The sequence below is a fragment of the Pseudophryne corroboree genome, chromosome 2 (genome assembly GCF_028390025.1).
Source record: "Pseudophryne corroboree isolate aPseCor3 chromosome 2, aPseCor3.hap2, whole genome shotgun sequence".
NCBI lineage: Eukaryota > Metazoa > Chordata > Amphibia > Anura > Myobatrachidae > Pseudophryne > Pseudophryne corroboree.
Window position 1 is genome coordinate 221,844,589 of NC_086445.1, and position 22,471 is coordinate 221,867,059.

At 47.7% G+C, this 22,471-nt stretch overlaps 2 protein-coding genes across 4 annotated transcripts in view; one reads left to right on the plus strand and one right to left on the minus strand.

Annotated features, from left to right (window-relative positions):
* The window catches only part of MARS1 (methionyl-tRNA synthetase 1), a 314,707-nt gene that overhangs the window by 276,042 nt on the left and 16,194 nt on the right, over positions 1-22,471 (minus strand). The gene's annotated exons all lie outside the window — the stretch shown is intronic.
* The window catches only part of ARHGAP9 (Rho GTPase activating protein 9), a 281,901-nt gene that overhangs the window by 64,672 nt on the left and 194,758 nt on the right, over positions 1-22,471 (plus strand). For all 3 annotated transcript variants that reach the window (XM_063952370.1, XM_063952371.1, XM_063952372.1), the window contains one exon: positions 20,107-20,334. In XM_063952370.1, the coding sequence (XP_063808440.1) occupies positions 20,107-20,334 (228 nt within the window). The remainder of the gene's footprint in view (positions 1-20,106; positions 20,335-22,471) is intronic.

Sequence of the window (22,471 nt, forward strand, 5' to 3'; positions counted from 1 at the left end):
TTTCAATGGAGAGAGAATCATATGCAGTGCCAGTAGACGACATGTCCGTAATCGTTGTCAGGTCCTTCAGTCCGGACCAGATGTCAGCATCAGCAGTCGCTCCAGACTGCCCTGCATCACCGCCAGCGGGTGGGCTCGGAATTCTGAGCCTTTTCCTCGCACCCCCAGTTGCGGGAGAATGTGAAGGAGGAGATGTTGACAGGTCGCGTTCCGCTTGACTTGACAATTTTCTCACCAGCAGTTCTTTGAACCCCTGCAGACTTGTGTCTGCCGGAAAGAGAGATACAACGTAGGTTTTAAATCTAGGATCGAGCACGGTGGCCAAAATGTAGTGCTCTGATTTCAACAGATTGACCACCCGTGAATCCTTGTTAAGCGAATTAAGGGCTCCATCCACAAGTCCCACATGCCTAGCGGAATCGCTCAGTGTTAGCTCCTCCTTCAATGTCTCCAGCTTCTTCTGCAAAAGCCTGATGAGGGGAATGACCTGACTCAGGCTGGCAGTGTCTGAACTGACTTCACGTGTGGCAAGTTCAAAAGGTTGCAGAACCTTGCACAACGTTGAAATCATTCTCCACTGCGCTTGAGACAGGTGCATTCCACCTCCTATATCGTGGTCAGTTGTATAGGCTTGAATGGCCTTTTGCTGCTCCTCCAACCTCTGAAGCATATAGAGGGTTGAATTCCACCTCGTTACCACTTCTTGCTTCAGATGATGGCAGGGCAGGTTCAGGCGTTTTTGGTGTTGCTCCAGTCTTCTGTACGTGGTGCCTGTACGCCGAATGTGTCCCGCAATTCTTCTGGCCACCGACAGCATCTCTTGCACGCCCCTCTCGTTTTTTAAATAATTCTGCACCACCAAATTCAAGGTATGTGCAAAACATGGGACGTGCTGGAATTTGCCCATATTTAATGCACACACAATATTGCTGGCGTTGTCCGATGCCACAAATCCACAGGAGAGTCCAATTGGGGTAAGCCATTCTGCGATGATCTTCCTCAGTTGCCGTAAGAGGTTTTTAGCTGTGTGCGTATTCTGGAAAGCGGTGATACAAAGCGTAGCCTGCCTAGGAAAGAGTTGGCGTTTGCGAGATGCTGCTACTGGTGCCGCCGCTGCTGTTCTTGCGGCGGGAGTCAATACATCTACCCAGTGGGCTGTCACAGTCATATAGTCCTGAGTCTGCCCTGCTCCACTTGTCCACATGTCCGTGGTTAAGTGGACATTGGGTACAACTGCATTTTTTAGGACACTGGTGAGTCTTTTTCTGAGGTCTGTGTACATTTTCGGTATCGCCTGCCTAGAGAAATGGAACCTAGATGGTATTTGTTACCGGGGACACAGTACCTCAATCAAGTCTATAGTTGGCTCTGCAGTAATGATGGATACCGGAACCACGTTTCTCACCGCCCAGGATGCCAAGGCCTCAGTTATCCGCTTTGCAGCAGGATGACTGCTGTGATATTTCATCTTCCTCGCAAAGGACTGTTGGACAGTCAATTGCTTGGTGGAAGTAGTAAAAGTGGTCTTACGACTTCCCCTCTGGGATGACCATCGACTCCCAGCAGCAACAACAGCAGCGCCAGCAGCAGTAGGCGTTACACGCAAGGATGCATCGGAGGAATCCCAGGCAGGAGAGGACTCGTCAGAATTGCCAGTGACATAGCCTGCAGGACTATTGGCATTCCTGGGGAAGGAGGAAATTGACACTGAGGGAGTTGGTGGGGTGGTTTGCGTGAGCTTGGTTACAAGAGGAAGGGATTTACTGGTCAGTGGACTGCTTCCGCTGTCGCCCAAAGTTTTTGAACTTGTCACTGACTTATGATGAATGCGCTGCAGGTGACGTATAAGGGAGGATGTTCCGAGGTGGTTAACGTCCTTACCCCTACTTATTACAGCTTGACAAAGGCAACACACGGCTTGACACCTGTTGTCCGCATTTCTGTTGAAATACTTCCACACCGAAGAGCTGATTTTTTTGGTATTTTCACCAGGCATGTCAATGGATATTCCTCCCACGGACAACAGGTGTCTCCCCGGGTGCCTGACTTAAACAAACCACCTCACCATCAGAATCCTCCTTGTCAATTTCCTCCCCAGCGCCAGCAACACCCATATCCTCCTCATCCTGGTGTACTTCAACACTGACATCTTCAATCTGACTATCAGGAACTGGACTGCGGGTGCTCCTTCCAGCACTTGCAGGGGGCGTGCAAATGGTGGAAGGCACATGCTCTTCACGTCCAGTGTTGGGAAGGTCAGGCATCGCAACCGACACAATTGGACTCTCCTTGTGGATTTGTGATTTCGAAGAACGCACAGTTCTTTGCTGTGCTTTTGCCAGCTTAAGTCTTTTCATTTTTCTAGCGAGAGGCTGAGTGCTTCCATCCTCATGTGAAGCTGAACCACTAGCCATGAACATAGGCCAGGGCCTCAGCCGTTCCTTGCCACTCCGTGTGGTAAATGGCATATTGGCAAGTTTACGCTTCTCCTCCGACGATTTTATTTTAGATTTTTGAGTCCTTTTTTTACTGATATTTTGTGTTTTGGATTTTACATGCTCTGTACTATGACATTGGGCATCGGCCTTGGCAGACGACGTTGATGGAATTTCATCGTCTCGGCCATGACTAGTGGCAGCAGCTTCAGCACGAGGTGGAAGTGGATCTTGATCTTTCCCTATTTTTGGAACCTCAACATTTTTGTTCTCCATATTTTAATAGGCACAACTAAAAGGCACCTCAGGTAAACAATGGAGATGGATGGATACTAGTATACTTATGGATGACGAGTGACTGACGACAGAGAGGTAGCTACAGCCGTGGACTACCGTACTGCGTCTGCTAGTATAGAGATGATAATGATATAAAAAAATATATATATATCACTACTGCAGGTATATATAATATAATGACGGACCTGCTAAACACTGTCAGCAGACTCCTAAACTACTAGTATGAAGAAGATAGAAAAAAAAAAACCACCACAGGTAGGTATACAATTATGGACGAGCACTGACGACACAGAGGTAGCTACAGCCGTGGACTACCGTACTGCGTCTGCTAGTATAGAGATGATAATGATATAAAATATATATATATATCACTACTGCAGGTATATATAATATAATGACGGACCTGCTGGACACTGTCAGCAGACTCCTAAACTACTAGTATGAAGAAGATAGAAAAAAAACCCCCACCACAGGTAGGTATACAATTATGGACGAGCACTGACGACACAGAGGTAGCCACAGCCGTGGACTACCGTACTGCGTCTGCTAGTATAGAGATGATAATGATATACAAAATATATATATATATCACTACTGCAGGTATATATAATATAATGACGGACCTGCTGGACACTGTCAGCAGACTCCTAAACTACTAGTATGAAGAAGATAGAAAAAAAAACCCACCACAGGTAGGTATACAATTATGGACGAGCACTGACGACACAGAGGTAGCCACAGCCGTGGACTACCGTACTGCGTCTGCTAGTATAGAGATGATAATGATATAAAATATATATATATATATCACTACTGCAGGTATATATAATATAATGACGGACCTGCTGGACACTGTCAGCAGACTCCTAAACTACTAGTATGAAGAAGATAGAAAAAAAAACCCCACCACAGGTAGGTATACAATTATGGACGAGCACTGACGACACAGAGGTAGCCACAGCCGTGGACTACCGTACTGCGTCTGCTAATATAGAGATGATAATGATATAAAATATATATATATATCACTACTGCAGGTATATATAATATAATGACGGACCTGCTGGACACTGTCAGCAGACTCCTAAACTACTAGTATGAAGAAGATAGAAAAAAAAACCCCACCACAGGTAGGTATACAATTATGGACGAGCACTGACGACACAGTAGTAGCCACAGCCGTGGACTACCGTACTGCGTCTGCTAATATAGAGATGATAATGATATAAAATATATATATATATCACTACTGCAGGTATATATAATATAATGACGGACCTGCTGGACACTGTCAGCAGACTCCTAAACTACTAGTATTAAGAAGATAGAAAAAAAAACCCCACCACAGGTAGGTATACAATTATGGACGAGCACTGACGACACAGAGGTAGCCACAGCCGTGGACTACCGTACTGCGTCTGCTAATATAGAGATGATAATGATATAAAAAATATATATATATCACTACTGCAGGTATATATAATATAATGACGGACCTGCTGGACACTGTCAGCAGACTCCTAAACTACTAGTATGAAGAAGATAGAAAAAAAAACCCCACCACAGGTAGGTATACAATTATGGACGAGCACTGACGACACAGAGGTAGCTACAGCCGTGGACTACCGTACTGCGTCTGCTAGTATAGAGATGATAATGATATAAAATATATATATATCACTACTGCAGGTATATATAATATAATGACGGACCTGCTGGACACTGTCAGCAGACTCCTAAACTACTAGTATGAAGAAGATAGAAAAAAAAAACCCACCACAGGTAGGTATACAATTATGGACGAGCACTGATGACACAGAGGTAGCCACAGCCGTGGACTACCGTACTGCGTCTGCTAATATAGAGATGATAAAGATGATAGAGATGAACAAAAAAAATATAACACTACTGCAGGTAAATATTTATATAATATAATGAATGACGGACCTGCTGGACACTGTCAGCAGAATGCGTTTATAGAATAAAAAAAAAAAATACCACAGGAGTGTTTAACTTTTTCAGGCAGACAATATACTGGTGGTCACTGGTCAGTCACATTGGCAGCAAAAGTGTGCACTGTACTCCTGCTATAACTGCACCCCAGTCTCCCCCACAATTCAGCTGTGTGAGCAGTGAGCACTCAGCACAGTCAGATATACATAGATGATATTATCATGCAGCACACTGAGGCTGAGCACAGATATGGTATGTGACTGTGTATCGTTTTTTTTCAGGCAGAGAACGGATTATATTAAATAATAAAGTGGTCAGTCACTAGTAACTAACTATCAGCAAAACTCTGCACTCTGAGTACTCCTAATGCTCCCCAAAATTACTAAGTAATCAACTCAAGTGTCTCTATCTATTCTAACGGAGAGGACGCCAGCCACGTCCTCTCCCTATCAATCTCAATGCACGTGTGAAAATGGCGGCGACGCGCGGCTCCTTATATAGAATCCGAGTCTCGCGATAGAATACGAGCCTCGCGAGAATCCGACAGCGGGATGATGACGTTCGGGCGCGCTCGGGTTAGCCGAGCAAGGCGGGAAGATCCGAGTCTGCCTCGGACCCGTGTAAAAAGGCTGAAGTTCGGGGGGGTTCGGATTCCGAGGAACCGAACCCGCTCATCTCTAATTAAAATAACATTATTTATTAAGAACGGTGTCCAGACACAGGCGCGGCTTATGCCATCTTGGCAGAGCTGGACACATCCCGACATATATGTCTATACAGTATCTGCAAACATTGTAAAATGCGGTGGAGAGGGGGGTTCATTGCACAAAATGCGCAAAACTCTATGTCAGCTCCAGTTTGTATACATTTTCGGGGTGGGGCAGATGTAACAAGTGCAGAGAGAGTTAAATTTGGTTGGGTTATATTGTTTCTGTGCATGGTAAATACTTGTTGCTTAATTTTGAAACTGCAATTTAGATTTTAGTTTGAACACACCCCACCCAAATCTAACTCTCTCTGCACATGTTACATCTGCCCCACCTGCAGTGCAGCATGGTTTTGCCCAATTACTAACTTTTTGGGTTTGCTAACAAACCTGAATAACCCCCTTTGTGCTTGTTGGTTTTAGGTGCTTCAAAGTGCTTTGTATTGGATGCAGTTATGCTTACCATGTACCAAACAATAATTTTTATTAGATGAGAGGAGTATTGCAGTTCCTGACATTACCTTTGGGTGCAATACTTATAAAACACGTAAAACGACCAGACATTTACAAAGCTTGGCAATGATGAAAGATTGGTACTTTCAAGAAATGTGTTTTTATTGTGCCATAAAGACAAGTATACTGAAAATCATAAGCAACTCGTGTTAATATATACACATAAACATATACAGTACAGCATACCTCCCAACTGTGAATGTTCCTAAATCGGGACACTCCGCGCGGCGTAGCCGCGCGCGTCCCGAAAAGGGGGCGTGACCTCGTATGGGAGGGGCGTGGCTACAATCGAGTGGGGCGTGGCCACATGCCGTGGGTCCGTTTTAGTCATTATGGGGGCGTGCCCAGCGCTCCCTGAGCAGCTGGGCAGCCCCCGGCTCAGTCCCTGCACTGAATAGATGCTGTGCGCGTGCGCACAGCATCTATTTAGAGATCACTCGCTGCTTTGCAGAGCAGAGCAGCGGGTGATCAAAGCCTCCCCAACTGCCCCCCCGCCCGCGGGACACTGTGACCCGCGGGAGGGACAGCGGGACAGTGTCTGAATAGCGGGACTGTCCCGCTGAAATCGGGACAGTTGGGAGGTATGGTACAGTACTTGTATAGACACAGGGCCGTCTTTTTGTATGGGCTCAATGGGCTCTTGCCCAAGGGCCCCAGGAGTATAAGGGCCCTAGGCTGATAGCTGAGGGTCCCCCCTTTCCAGGGGTACCAGATTTTTGAAAATCGGCCCTGGGGAACTGGATATATCCAACTTCAAAGCAGTGGCCCCCATCCAAGCCTGTTAATTGCTCTTCCCAGACAGATATCTCAGGTTCTGTCTGAGTAAGAGTTTTTCTGAGGGTATACTCCAAAAGGGGGGACTCTCCCCTTTTACAGGACATTGGCAGCTTGTTTCTACTATGCCCAGAACCAGAGATATCAGCCTTCTAGCAGCTGATCCCTGCTCCAGCTCCACATGCCTGGTATGCAGTTTTATATTTGCATTGGTGAATTGGTCTGTCTCCTGAGCTCTGATCCCCAAGTCCCAAGAACCTCCTGAAAGCTAAGAAATCTAATTTCAGGAACTTGAGATATCTGCAGTCAAACAAGCTGCCCTCCCACCAGAAAATGATGAATATTAAGCCCACTCCACTATCCACCCCTCACCTACGTATTAAACGCCCCTTACCAGTGCCGTAACTAGGCATTTTAGCGCTGTGTACAAGAAACGACAGTGGTGCCCCCCCCCCCATGCAAGATAATTCTTATTTTCTCTAACGTCCTAGTGGATGCTGGGGACTCCGAAAGGACCATGGGGATTATACCAAAGCTCCCAAACGGGCGGGAGAGTGCGGATGACTCTGCAGCACCGAATGAGAGAACTCCAGGTCCTCCTCAGCCAGGGTATCAAATTTGTAGAATTTAGCAAACGTGTTTGCCCCTGACCAAGTAGCTGCTCGGCAAAGTTGTAAAGCCGAGACCCCTCGGGCAGCCGCCCAAGATGAGCCACTTTCCTTGTGGAATGGGCTTTTACAGATTTTGGCTGTGGCAGGCCTGCCACAGAATGTGCAAGCTGAATTGTACTACAAATCCAACGAGCAATCGTCTGCTTAGAAGCAGGAGCACCCAGCTTGTTGGGTGCATACAGGATAAACAGCGAGTCAGATTTTCTGACTCCAGCCGTCCTGGAAACATATATTTTCAGGGCCCTGACTACGTCCAGCAACTTGGAATCCTCCAAGTCCCTAGTAGCCGCAGGCACCACAATAGGTTGGTTTAAGTGAAATGCTGAAACCACCTTAGGTAGAAATTGAGGACGAGTCCTCAATTCTGCCCTGTCCGTATGAAAAATTAGGTACGGGCTTTTATAGGATAAAGCCGCCAATTCTGATACACGCCTGGCTGAAGCCAGGGCTAACAGCATCACCACTTTCCATGTGAGATATTTCAAGTCCACAGTTGTGAGTGGTTCAAACCAATGTGATTTTAGGAATCCCAAAACTACATTGAGATCCCAAGGTGCCACTGGAGGCACAAAAGGAGGCTGTATATGCAGTACTCCCTTGACAAACGTCTGAACTTCAGGAACAGAAGCTAGTTCTTTTTGGAAGAATATCGACAGGGCCGAAATTTGAACCTTAATGGACCCTAATTTGAGGCCCATAGACAGTCCTGTTTGCAGGAAATGCAGGAATCGACCCAGTTGAAATTCCTCTGTAGGGGCCTTCCTGGCCTCGCACCACGCAACATATTTACGCCAAATACGGTGATAATGTTGTACGGTTACATCCTTCCTGGCTTTGATCAGGGTAGGGATGACTTCATCCGGAATGCCTTTTTCCTTCAGGATCCGGCGTTCAACCGCCATGCCGTCAAACGCAGCCGCGGTAAGTCTTGGAACAGACATGGTCCCTGCTGGAGCAGGTCCTGTCTTAGAGGTAGAGGCCACGGTTCTTCCGTGAGCATCTCTTGAATTTCCGGGTACCAAGTCCTTCTTGGCCAATCCGGAGCCACGAGTATAGTCTTTACTCCTCTCCTTCTTATGATTCTCAGTACTTTTGGTATGAGAGGAAGAGGAGGGAACACATACACTGACCGGTACACCCACGGTGTTACCAGAGCGTCCACAGCTATTGCCTGAGGGTCCCTTGACCTGGAGCAATATCTGTCCAGTTTTTTGTTGAGGCGAGACGCCATCATGTCCACCTTTGGTTTTTCCCAACGGTTTACAATCATGTGGAAGACTTCTGGGTGAAGTCCCCACTCCCCCGGGTGGAGATCGTGTCTGCTGAGGAAGTCTGCTTCCCAGTTGTCCACTCCCGGAATGAACACTGCTGACAGTGCTATCACATGATTTTCCGCCCAGCGAAGAATCCTTGCCACTTCCGTCATTGCCCTCCTGCTTCTTGTGCCGCCCTGTCTGTTTACGTGGGCGACTGCCGTGATGTTGTCCGACTGGATCAATACTGGCTGACCCTGAAGCAGAGGCCTTGCCTGACTTAGGGCATTGTAAATGGCCCTTAGTTCCAGGATATTTATGTGAAGTGACGTTTCCATGCTTGACCATAAGCCCTGGAAATTTTTTCCTTGTGTGACTGCTCTCCAGCCTCTCAGGCTGGCATCCGTGGTCACCAGGACCCAATCCTGAATGCCGAATCTGCGGCCCTCTAGGAGATGAGCACTCTGTAACCACCACAGGAGAGACACCCTTGTCCTTGGAGACAGGGTTATCCGCTGATGCATTTGAAGATGCGATCCGGACCATTTGTCTAGCAGATCCAACTGAAAAGTTCTTGCGTGGAATCTGCCGAATGGAATCGCTTCGTAAGAAGCCACCATCTTTCCCAGGACCCTTGTGCACTGATGCACTGATACCTGGCCTGGTCTTAGGAGCTTCCTGACTAGGTCGGATAACTCCTTGGCTTTCTCTTCCGGGAGAAACACCTTTTTCTGTACTGTGTCCAGAATCATCCCTAGGAACAGCAGACGTGTCGTCGGAATCAGAGGGATCAGGCAGTCCAATCACAATCATATTCCGCTCCTACTCCTTCCCCCTCTGCCGCCAGAAGTTGACTTAAAATTGGTTAAGTAAATATACAAGAAACACTGCTTGGGGAAGTACAGCTTTAATACACAATACAGTATCCCTGTCTATACAGTGCCGTCTTAACAGCAGTGTAGGCCGCTGGGCACAGCAAAGCACTGGGCCTCCTACCCATCTTCCAGCGGTAGGGGTGGGGGGTGCTATCAGCGACAGCTTTGATGTCCCGCGGGCGGTAAGGGGTGTTCTATCTTCTGCTCAGCATGTAGGACCTGGAGCAGTAATTTCTGCTAATTACTCCTTTAAGGGGGCATTGGGCTGAATGAAGGGGCCCCGGTATATGGCTTCCAGGGTGGTAAGGGGCAGGGCCGTAACTACGTGTGTGCTAAGTGGGCTTGGCACACAGCGCAGTTGCCCTGAGGGCGCACGGCCAGCGGCATGTAATGAGTCAAATTGACTCATTACATGCCGCCTCTGCTGTGTGCGCCGTGCGCCGCGCTGTGGAGGGAGAAGAGGACCAGCGCCGGGCAGCGGAGAAGGAGGAGGGGGAGCAGGGAGCCGCAGCAGCGCTATGTCATTGGTAGTAAGCGCCGCTGCAGCATCCCCCTCTCCTTCTGTATTGGCTGCCCGGCGCTGCTGTGGATGCTGGGATGCGGTTCCTCCTCCTCCTTCTCACCTCACTGCCTGCACCGAGGGAGCTGCACGAGGAGCCTGACTGCCAGCAGGGAGATGGTAAGTCTCTCTCTCTCTCTCTCTCTCTCAGGGGGTCACCGTCTGCCGCAATGTGTAAAAAGGGGGATGGCTGCCGCAATGTGTAAAAAGGGGGACTGGCTGTAAAAAGGGGGCCTGGCTGCCGCAATGTGTAAAAAGGGGGCCTGCCTGCCGCAATGTGTAAAAAGGGGGATGGCTGCCACAATGTGTAAAAAGGGGGCCTGGCTGCCGCAATATGTAAAAAGGGGGCCTGGCTGCCGCAATGTGTAAAAAGGGGGCCTGGCTGCCGCATGTGTAAAAAGGGGGACTGGCTGCCGCAATGTGTAAAAAGGGGGCCTGGCTGTGTAAAAAGGGGGCCTGGCTGCCGCAATGTGTAAAAAGGGGGACTGGCTGCCGCAATGTGTAAAAAGGGGGCCTGGCTGCCGCAATGTGTAAAAAGGGGGACTGGCTGCCGCAATGTGTAAAAAGGGGGACTGGCTGCCGCAATGTGTAAAAAGGGGGACTGGCTGCCGCAATGTGTAAAAAGGGGGACTGTCTGCTGTAATGTGTAAAAAGGGGGACGCTGTCTGCTGTAATGTATAAAAGGGGCTCTACCTGGTGTAGTGGCGCTACTGTGCAGCATAATTTGAATAATGTAGACTACTGTGCACCGTAGTATGAATTGCTATTTTCTCTAACGTCCTAGTGGATGCTGGGGACTCCGAAAGGACCATGGGGAATAGCGGCTCCGCAGGAGACTGGGCACAAAAGTAAAAAGCTTTAGGACTACCTGGTGTGCACTGGCTCCTCCCCCTATGACCCTCCTCCAAGCCTCAGTTAGATTTTTGTGCCCGAACTAGACGGGTGCAGGCTAAGGGGCTCTCCTGAGCTGCTTAGTGGAAAAGTTTAAAGTAGGTTTTTTATTTTCAGTGAGACCTGCTGGCAACAGGCTCACTGCATCGAGGGACTAAGGGGAGAGAAGCGAACTCACCTGCGTGCAGAGTGGATTGGGCTTCTTAGGCTACTGGACATTAGCTCCAGAGGGACGATCACAGGCCCAGCCATGGATGGGTCCCGGAGCCGCGCCGCCGGCCCCCTTACAGAGCCAGAAGACTGAAGAGGTCCGGAAAATCGGCGGCAGAAGACGTCCTGTCTTCTATAAGGTAGCGCACAGCACCGCAGCTGTGAGCCATTGCTCTCATGCACACTTCACACTCCGGTCACTGAGGGTGCAGGGCGCTGGGGGGGGGCGCCCTGAGACGCAATAAAACACCTTTTTGTTGGCAAAAAATACATCACATATAGCTCCTGGGCTATATGGATGCATTTAACCCCTGCCAAATTTCCATAGAAAAGCGGGAGAAAGGCCGCCGTGAAGGGGGCGGAGCCTATCTCCTCAGCACACTGGCGCCATTTTTCCTCACAGCTCCGTTGGAGGAAGGCTCCCTGACTCTCCCCTGCAGTCCTGCACTACAGAAACAGGGTAAAACAAAGAGAGGGGGGACTAAATTGGCATAGAAATATATACAGCAGCTATATTAGGGAAAAACACTTATATAAGGTTATCCCTGTATATATATAGCGCTCTGGTGTGTGCTGGCAAACTCTCCCTCTGTCTCCCCAAAGGGCTAATGGGGTCCTGTCCTCTATCAGAGCATTCCCTGTGTGTGTGCTGTGTGTCGGTACGTTGTGTCGACATGTATGAGGAGGAAAATGGTGTGGAGGCGGAGCAATTGCCTGTGTTAGTGATGTCACCCCCTAGGGAGTCGACACCTGACTGGATGGTCTTATGGAAAGATTTACGTGATAGTGTCAACACTTTACAAAAGACTGTTGACGACATGAGACAGCCGGCAAATCAGTTAATACCTGTACAGGCGTCTCAAACACCGTCAGGGGCTATAAAGCGCCCGTTACCTCAGGTCGATACAGACACGGACACTGACTCCAGTGTCGACGGTGAGGAAACAAACGTATTTTCCAGTATGGCCACACGTTACATGATCACGGCAATGAAGGAGGTTTTGAACATTTCTGATACTACAAGTACCACAAAAAAGGGTATTATGTGGGGTGTGAAAAAACTACCCGTAGTTTTTCCTGAATCAGATGAATTGAATGAGGTATGTGATGAAGCGTGGGTTTCCCCCGATAAGAAACTGCTAATTTCTAAAAAATTATTGGCATTATACCCTTTCCCGCCAGAGGTTAGGGCGCGTTGGGAAACACCCCCTAGAGTGGATAAGGCGCTCACACGCTTATCAAAACAAGTGGCGTTACCGTCTCCTGATACGGCCGCCCTAAAGGAACCAGCTGATAGAAAGCTGGAAAATATCCTTAAGAGTATATACACACATACTGGTATTATACTACGACCAGCAATCGCCTCAGCCTGGATGTGCAGTGCTGGGGTGGCTTGGTCGGATTCCCTGACTGAAAATATTGATACCCTGGACAGGGACAATATATTATTGACTATAGAGCATTTAAAGGATGCATTCCTATATATGCGAGATGCACAGAGAGACATTTGCACTCTGGCATCAAGAGTAAGTGCGATGTCCATTTCTGCCAGAAGAGGATTATGGACGCGACAGTGGTCAGGGGATGCGGATTCCAAACGGCATATGGAAGTATTGCCGTATAAAGGGGAGGAGTTATTTGGGGGCGGTCTATCGGACCTGGTGGCCACGGCAACGGCTGGAAAATCCACCTTTTTACCCCAAGTCACCTCGCAGCAGAAAAAGATACCGTCTTTTCAGGCTCAGTCCTTTCGTCCCCATAAGGGCAAGCGGGCAAAAGGCCACTCATATCTGCCCCGGGGCAGAGGAAGGGGAAAAAGACTGCAACAGACAGCATCTTCCCACGAACAGAAGCCCTCCCCCGCTTCTGCCAAGTCCTCAGCATGACGCTGGGGCCTTACAAGCGGACTCGGGCACGGTGGGGGCCCGTCTCAAGATTTTCAGCGCGCAGTGGGCTCACTCGCAAGTCTGCTTTGCCAACGTCTACCCCCGACAGGGAGGCGGTATTGGAAGCCATTCACAAGCTGTATTCCCAGCAAGTGATAATCAAGGTACCCCTCCTACAACAGGAAAAGGGGTATTACTCCACGCTGTTTGTGGTACCGAAGCCGGACGGCTCGGTGAGACCCATTTTAAATCTGAAAGCCTTGAACACTTACATAAAAAGGTTCAAGTTCAAGATGGAGTCACTCAGAGCAGTGATAGCGAACCTGGAAGAAGGGGACTACATGGTGTCTCTGGACATCAAGGATGCTTACCTCCATGTCCCAATTTGCCCTTCTCACCAAGGGTACCTCAGGTTTGTGGTACAGAACTGTCACTATCAGTTTCAGACGCTGCCGTTTGGATTGTCCACGGCACCCCGGGTCTTTACCAAGGTAATGGCCGAAATGATGATTCTTCTCCGAAGAAAAGGCGTCTTAATTATCCCTTACTTGGACGATCTCCTGATAAGGGCAAGGTCCAGAGAACAGTTAGAGGTCGGAGTAGCACTATCTCAAATAGTACTACGACAGCACGGATGGATTCTAAATATTCCAAAATCGCAGCTGATTCCTCCATCCCAGTATCCACAGCAGCGCTGGGCAGCCAATACGGAAGGAGAGGGGACAGCTGCAGCGGCGCTTACTACCAATGAAATAGCGCTGCTGTGGCTCTCCAGTCCCCCTCCCTCATCCTCCTTCTCACCTGCCTGCACCGAGGGAGCTGCATGAGGAGCCTGACTGCCAGCAGGGAGATGGTAAGTATCTCTCTCTCTCTCTCGGGGACACCATCTGCCATAATGTGTAAAAAGGGGGCCTATCTGCCCTAATGTGTAAAAAGGGGGCCTGGCTGCCGCAATGTGAAAAAACGGGGACTGCCTGCCGCAATGTGTAAAAGGGGGGACTGCCTGCCGTAATGTGTAAAAAGGGGGACTGGCTGCCGCAATGTGTAAAAAGGGGGACACCGTCTGCCGTAATATGTAAAAAGGGGGCCTGGCTGCCGCAATGTGTAAAAAGGCGGACTGGCTGCCGCAATGTGTAAAAACGGGGACACCGTCTGCCGTAATGTGTAAAAACGGGGAAGCTGTCTGCTGTAATGTGTAAAAAGGGGACGCTGTCTGCCGTAATGTTAAAAAAGGGGACGCTGTCTGCTGTAATGTGTAAAAAAGGGGGACGCTGTCTGCCGTAATGTGTAAAAAAGGGGACGCTGTCTGCGTAATGTGTAAAAAAGGGGACGCTGTCTGCCGTAATGTGTAAAAAGGGGACGCTGTCTGCCGTAATGTATAAAAAGGGGGACTGTCTGCTGTAATGTGTAAAAAGGGGGACGCTGTCTGCTGTAATGTGTAAAAAGGGGGACGCTGTCTGCTGTAATGTATAAAAGGGGCTCTACCTGGTGTAGTGGCGCTACTGTGCAGCGTAATTTGAATAATGGAGACAACTGTGCACCGTAGTATGAATTGCTATTATTTTGTGGCCACGCCCCTTCCCCATGAAGCCATGCCACTATATATATTTTTGCCCCTATCTTACATGGGGTGGGGGGCGCCAATGTCATTTCTTGCACACAGCGCTAAAATGCCTAGTTACGGCACTGGCAGAGCGATGCACTTTGCCCGAAGCGCGAGCCATGCGATGGGATGTGGTACACTATTGGAGATTGTTTGTGGCAGAAAAGTGACAAAACACCCCAAAAAATGAAGGAAAAAGAAAAAACTAATTGTGTCTAGTCTACCTTTTTTGTGTCTACCATTTCCATGTCGACCTTTTGACCCTGTCGACCTTTTCTACTGTCTACCTTTTCTATGTCAACCTTTTGACCCTGTTGACCTAGTGCATGTCCATACCTCCCAACATGACCCTCTCCAGGAGGGACACAATGCTCTGCTTCTGGACTTTTCTCTTAATGTATGATTGCCGGCACCTGTGTTGAACAGGTTAATGGATAAGAAAGGTGTTTCAGCACAGGTGACGGCAATCATACATTCAGAGGGAAGTCCAGGAGCAGAGCATTCTGTCCCTCCTGGAGAGGGTCATGTTGGGAGGTATGCATGTCTACCATTAGTGGTAGACCTATTGACTGTAGACCTTTTTAGTGTAGATCTAATAATCCACACCCGTTTACTATGACTGTTGGCCTAAATAGCTGGGGTTTTCCAGAGGTAATCACATCGCCCAAACAGTGGTGAGAATTTATTGTGCACTGACAAATGTTCTATCACAAGGACATATATGATGACGAGCGTCAGTCCTGGCAAATGTGTTACTGTCATTTCTGCAGTACCATTAGCACAAGCTTATTACATAATATATAAAAAGCTATTAACCTGGGAACTGGTGCAGGAAATCCCAGTGCACTTCATCAACAGCATTTTGCACGAGAGCTGATTACAATATGGTGACCATGTACAAGGGGGGTAATTCCAAGTTGATCGCAGCAGGACATTTTTTTTTAGCAATTGGGCAAAACCATGTGCACTGCAGGGGAGGCAGATATAACATTTGCAGAGAGAGTTAGATTTGGGTGGGTTATTTTGTTTCTATGCAGGGTAAATACTGGCTGATTTATTTTTACACTGCAATTTAGATTGCAGATTGAACTCACCACACCCAAATCTAACTCTCTCTGCAAATGTTATATCTGCCTCCCCTGCAGTGCACATGGTTTTGCCCAATTGCTAACAAAGTTCCTGCTGCGATCAACTCAGAATTACCCCCAATGTTAATTTTTTTAACTTGTGATTCAATTCCAGCTTTAGTTACACAAATGCTATATTTTATTTAGTTGTTTTCTTAAATTCACTATGAACCTTTGCATGTCAGCCTCACTGCTAATGAAGCTGGGTTTGTAAGCTATTCATTTGTGTTATACTTATTTGATTTTTTCAGTATGCTAAGAAAAGGCTACCTATGTCTAACGTTAGACTGATAATAGCAAATCTCCTTAGCATCATGTTCAAACAAACTGAGAACGTGCAAAATAGTAATTAATATAAATGGATGTGAAACTTAAACTGACTGTCCAAAGGGAATGCAAACCAGCAACCTCTCTGATCCTTATGCCGGATGGACACTATGGAGGTCATTCCGAGTTGTTCGCTCGCAAGGCGATTTTAGCAGAGTTGCTCACGCTAAGCCGCCGCCTACTGGGAGTGAATCTTAGCATCTTAAAATTGCGAACGAAGTAATCGCAATATTGCGATTACACACCACGTAGCAGTTTCTGAGTAGCTTCAGACTTACTCGGCATCTGCGATCAGTTCAGTGCTTGTCGTTCCTGGTTTGACGTCACAAACACACCCAGCGTTCGCCCAGACACTCCTCCGTTTCTCCGGCCACTCCTGCGTTTTTTCCGGAAATGGTAGCGTTTTTCCCCACACGCCCATAAAACGGCCTGTTTCCGCCCAGTAACATCCATTTCCTGTCAATCACATTACAATCGCCAGAACGATGAAAAAGCCGTGAGTAAAATTACTAAGTGCATAGCAAATTTACTTGGCGCAGTCGCAGTGCGGACATTACGCATGCGCATTAAGCGGAAAATCGCTGCGATGCGAAGATTTTTACCGAGCGAACAACTCGGAATGAGGGCCCATAATTGGTATATAGAAATTGCAGTGTCCAGGGTCAGACTGGAGCATGAAAGATGCACTGAGAGGGATGCAGTGGCAGGGGCACATGTTTAAGTGGTGTAACAACCACTAGCGGGTTCCTGGGCACTTTATTATTATTATTGCCAGTTATTTATATAGTGCACACATATTCCGCAGCGCTTTACAGAGAATATTTGCCCATTCACATCAGTCCCTGCCCCAGTGGAGCTTACAATCTATATTTCCTACCACATGTACACACAGACGCATTACACACTAGGGTTATTTTTTGTTGGGAGACAATTAACCTACCAGTATATTTTTGGATTGTGGGAGGAAACCGGAGTACCCGGAGGAAACCCACGCGAGTACAGGGAGAATATACAAACTCCGCACATAGGGCCAAGGTAGAAATCAAACCCATGTGCTGTGAGGCAGTAATGCTAACCATTATACCATCCAAAGAGGCTTGGCCAACCATTACAGGGTGTATAGTCTGGGTACCTTTATACTGTAAATCTCATATTGTGTAGGCCCCCCTAATTCTGCCTACACAGTTCTGACCTGTCAAGGCATGGACTCCACAAGACCACTGAAGGTGTCCTGTAGTAGCTGGCACTAATACATTAGCAGCAGTCCTGTAAGTTGTGGGGTGGGCTCTTCATGGCTCAGACTTTATATTCCAGCACATCCCACAGATACTTGATTGAATTGAGATTTGGGGAATTTGGAGGCCAAGCCAACACCTTGAACTCTTTGTCATGTTCCTCAAACTGTTTCTGAACAATATTTGCAGTGTAGCAGAGTGGGTTATCGTGCTGAAGTTACTGTCATCAGGTAATACCGTTGCGTACGAAGAGGTGTAACATCCATATGAATGCCAGGGTTCAAAGATTCCCAGTAGACCATTGCCCATCACACTGCCTTCACTGGCTTGCCTTCTTCCCATGGTGCATCTTCGTGCCATCTCTTCCCCAGGTAAATGACACACATGCACCCGGCCTTTACACATGATGTAAAAGAAAACCTTATAGGTCAGTCAAGGCCACTTCCTTCCATTGCTCCATGGTCTACTTCTGACGTTTATGTGTCCATTGTAAGCGCCTTTGGCGGTGGTCAGCATGAGGACTCTGACCGGTCTGCAGCTATGCAGCTCTACACGTAGAAGCTGCTATGCACTGTGTGTTCTGACACCTATTGATCATATCCAGCATTAACTGTTTCAGTAATTTGTGCTACAGTAGCTCTCCTGTAGGATTGGACCAGACTGGCTAGCCTTCGTTCCCCACATGCATCTATGAGCCTTGAATACCCATTACATTGTTGCTAGTTCATTGATTGTCCTTCCTTGGACCATTTTATGTAGGCTCTAACTACTGAATACCAGGAACACCCCACAAGAACTGTCATTTTAGAGATGCTCTCACCCATTTTTTTAGCCCATACAATGTAGCCTTTGTCAAAATTGCTCAGATCCTTACGCTTGCCCATTTTTCCTGCATCCAACACATTGGGGTTGATCCTGTTACCTGCGAAGGGTGCAATATGCCGTTGCCGTGTCAACGGCACCCAATCTTGCACCCTTCGTGGGCTGGTTTTGGCTTGAATTCCCACCAAAGTGCTCAGAGCCCTATGGGGCAGCGAACACTTTTGTGTGAATTTGGACCATCGTAAAGTGCGGCCACTGACCCACAATGATTTGCACCCATGACATCATCGCAGCTTATAGGTTCGATCAGTGTTCACTTGCTGCATAACATATCCCAATGGATGGAATGCTGGCGGTCATTTAAATGGTGCCGGACTCCCGACACCACTCCGGGACGGGAGACCAGCGCTGGAAGGCTGATAGCCAACCAACATCCTGAAGGCTAGTATCAAAGTCACTTTTAGGGTAAGGTCCTGGGGTTTTTCTTTTTTGAGAGGCTAGAGTTAGGTACTAGAGGGTGGGGGGGGGGGGGGTTACAGTTAAGTAGCCCTAGATGCCACCCCCAGTGGGTTAGCCCTAGCTGCAACCAACCCCGGAGGGTTAGGTTAGGGGACGTGGGGCGTACTTACCCCTTTCGATGTAGGGTTTTTCAATGTTGGGACACCAGCATCAGTTATCTGAGTGGTATATCATATCGAATCCATCCCTTGCCATTGTAACAAGATAATCATTGTTATTCACTTCACCTATCAGTGATTTTAAAGTTATGGCTAATGGTTGTATAATAAATACTGATAGTCCAGGCTTGATAACGTACCAGATTGATAACAGCCATGCTAGTGGCTAGTGAATACAGATGGATGCACTCTTATCTATAGGGGCTCCCTCGCAAACGTGCACTCCCGACGTGACTAGGCGATCTGTCCACCTAGTCACGCCGGGAGTGCACAGAGACGCTTCCCATTCTGAGCATCTCTGTCTAGTCGCGCGCCCGCCTGGACGGAGACGCTCTCCATTCAAGTTAATGGGGTGCACCTCCATCACAGGCTCGCGCGCCCAACCAGGCGGAGATGCTCACAGCGTCCAGGCGCGCCCAGGTGTGCGCGCCTAGTCACGGACAGAGCCACAACTAGCGTGGCTACATCTGTACACCATAGTTCTGAGAATGATTTAGCATATGTATAATTATTGCACATGATGGTGATCCTGTAATGTGATATACCACATTAGTGCACTGTACATGTAATAAGGGACCCCAGAACTGACCGTCTAGTGTCTAAAAATAAATAAAAACTGCATTAGGTTTAGTAAAGGCAAAATACATGCCCCATGTAGAAAAGAAAAATGCAAATATCTAAGCTCTTACCACCTGGATGACTTATGTATGGGTTAGTAAATAAATGTTGAGCTACAATACCATTCCAATCACTAGTAGGAACCGTGTTCATTATGTTTAAACTCACCGCCATCAAGAGGAGGGGATAGGGGTGTGTCCTGATCACCCACTTTGATTGGCAGAAGGGCGAACCTTGGTGTAGTTTCTGTAGAAGTGTACCAAGCACCTATGTTCATCATTGGGCCTGCTGCACGAAGTAACTGACCCTCTAATAGAGTAGCAATGTATCATTTGAGTGCACAGTCTGGAATCTGACCCTTGGAGGAGGAAGTTGGCCCACAGGCAGTGGGACCCAAAGGGAATTTCTCCTGTACCCTGTGGTCCAACCCGACCCTGCAGATAGTAAGTTAATTTAACTAATTTGGTCACTGAATCTTATTTTTTTTTATATAGTTTGCATCACAGATAAGGTTTTTTTTTAATCAAATATGTGAAATGGTATTTTTATTTGATATATTTCAAACTGAAGCTATGTTATGAAGATTCTGGGTGAAGTTATTGCTTTATATATTCTGCTTTTGTATGGGAGCTTTTCATATGTAACATTAATTGTGTACTTTTTACTCTATTAAGATGAGTTTGGCTAACACAATGCAGGAGACTCCAGTTTACTGCAATCTGGAGGAGATGAAGAAGAGGAAGGGAGCTCCTCCTAGTCCCACGTGTGCTCCTGTCCACATTCTGAAAAATTGGGAATGCCATGTGGACCCCACAACAGGCAGGAACTTCTTCATTAACATAGAAACCAAGGAGAAAACATGGAAGCCTCCAAGGAATTCTAAGGACAGGACCTCAGGCTGTGTGAGTTGACTTGATGTTACTTTTGTGCAACACTAAATCAGCATATTATTTGGGAAAACATAATAATAATAATAATAATAATATTATTATTATTATTATGATCCTTTATTTATAAAGCACTGACATATTACGGACTGTTGTAGACTGAGGAAATCATGACATCAATAACTTACATAGAGGGACTTAAAAGTAGAGATGCCCCTACCATAATGACCTTACAGTTTAATTGGAGAACAATTGATGTATAAGGTAGCAGAACAACAATTGTACCTGGGTGTGGGGAAAGTGTTTGGGGCTGCACTAAGGCATAAGCATTACTATGGCTTCAGTATTAAAGCCATCACTGGATTCTGGCATTTCTGTATAACTTCCATTGGTGCATCACAACTGGAATATGAGGAGAGACAGTGCAAGGTGAAGGCTTAAAGCATAAACCAGCCATAGTAATTATTCACCTGCTGGCAACCATGACTATCCTTCACTGTTTATATCACTTCACCTTTTATATCAACTGGACCTTCTTCCTCTTCTGGTAGACACCTGTCCTTTGCATAATAAAACTTCCTGCACTAGTCTATGACTTCCAAGTGCGATGATATGGGAGGGGATCAGTATGATTTGCAGGTGCATGGGATCCCAGCAATCGTAATAACGAAGCCGAGATCCCGATGCTTGAGAAGCCGATAGGGGTGAGTAAGGAGTGTTCCCCCTCTCCCCAACCCCCTATCCCACTCTACCTGCAGCCTAACCCTAACCTCCCTCCTTGTTGTCTAACCCTAACAACCCCCCGTAGGTGCCTAAAACTAACCCCATGTCCCCGCTGCCTAAATCTAACCCTCTACCCCACGCAGCCTAACACTAACCCTCCGAGGGGGGTGTCTAGCTCCCCTTCCCGCAGCCTAACCCTAATCCCCCGAGACGCAGCCTAACCCTAACCCTCCTCCCCACAGCCTAAACCTACCCCCCTCCCCGGATAGTGTACCCACTCCGGATGCCGGTGTCAGCATTCAGAATAGGGTCGGTATTCCGGCGTCTGTATTCTGAATGCCGGGATACTGACTACATCCCGGGCACAGGGCTGACCTAAAGTGCAGCCATCTCTGACTACAATCCGCACTTAGGAGTAGGGATGAGAAGGGCTTGTGCTAGGCAGGCAGAACCTGTGAGCTTCTCTATGGCTGATTATGTGTAGAAGAGAGCAATACTTAGGGGGTAATTCAGAGTTGATCGCAGCAGCAAGTTTGTTTGCAGTTGGGCAAAACCATGTGCACTGCAGGGAGAGTTAGATTTGTGTGGGTTATATTGTTTCTGTGCAGGGTAAATACTGGCTGCTTTATTTTTACACTGCAATTTAGATTTCAGTTTGAATACACCCCACCAAATCTAACTCTACCTGCACATGTTATATCTGCCCCCCCTGCAGTGCACATAGGTGGTCCTTGCGAGTTGTTCGCTAGCTGCATTCGTTCGCTGTGCAGCGATGAGGCAAAAAAATGGAACTTCTGCGCATGCATATGCGGCGCAATGCGCACACGTGGCGTACTATTACAACGAACAATGTAGTTTTACACAGGATCTAGCAATGCTTTTCAGTCGCACTGGCAGCCGCAGAGGGCGTTTCTGGGTGTCAACTGAGCGTTTTCAGGGAGTGTTTGGAAAAACGCAGGCGTGCCAGGAAAAACGCAGGCGTGGCTGGGCGAACGCAGGGCGTGTTTGTGACGTCAAATCAGGAACTGAATGGTCTGAAGTGAGCGCAAGCGCTGAGTAGGTTTGAAGCTACTCTGAAACTGCACAAAATAATTTTGTAGCCGCTCTGCGTTACAATTGTTCGCACTTCTGCTAAGCTAAAATACACTACCAGTGGGCGGCAGCATAGCGTTTGCACGGCTGCTAAAAACTGCTAGCGAGCGATCAACTCGGAATGACCACCAAATTTGCTACTGCGATTAACTCTGAATTAGGCCCTTTGGGGGTCATTCCGAGTTGTTCGCTCACTAGCTACTTTTGGCAGCCGTGCAAATGCATAGTCGCCGCCCACGGGGGAGTGTATTTTTCGCTTTGCAAGTGTGCGAACGCCTTTGCAGCCGAGCGCAGCAAAAACAGCAGTTTCAGAGTAGCTCTGGACTTACTCAGCCCT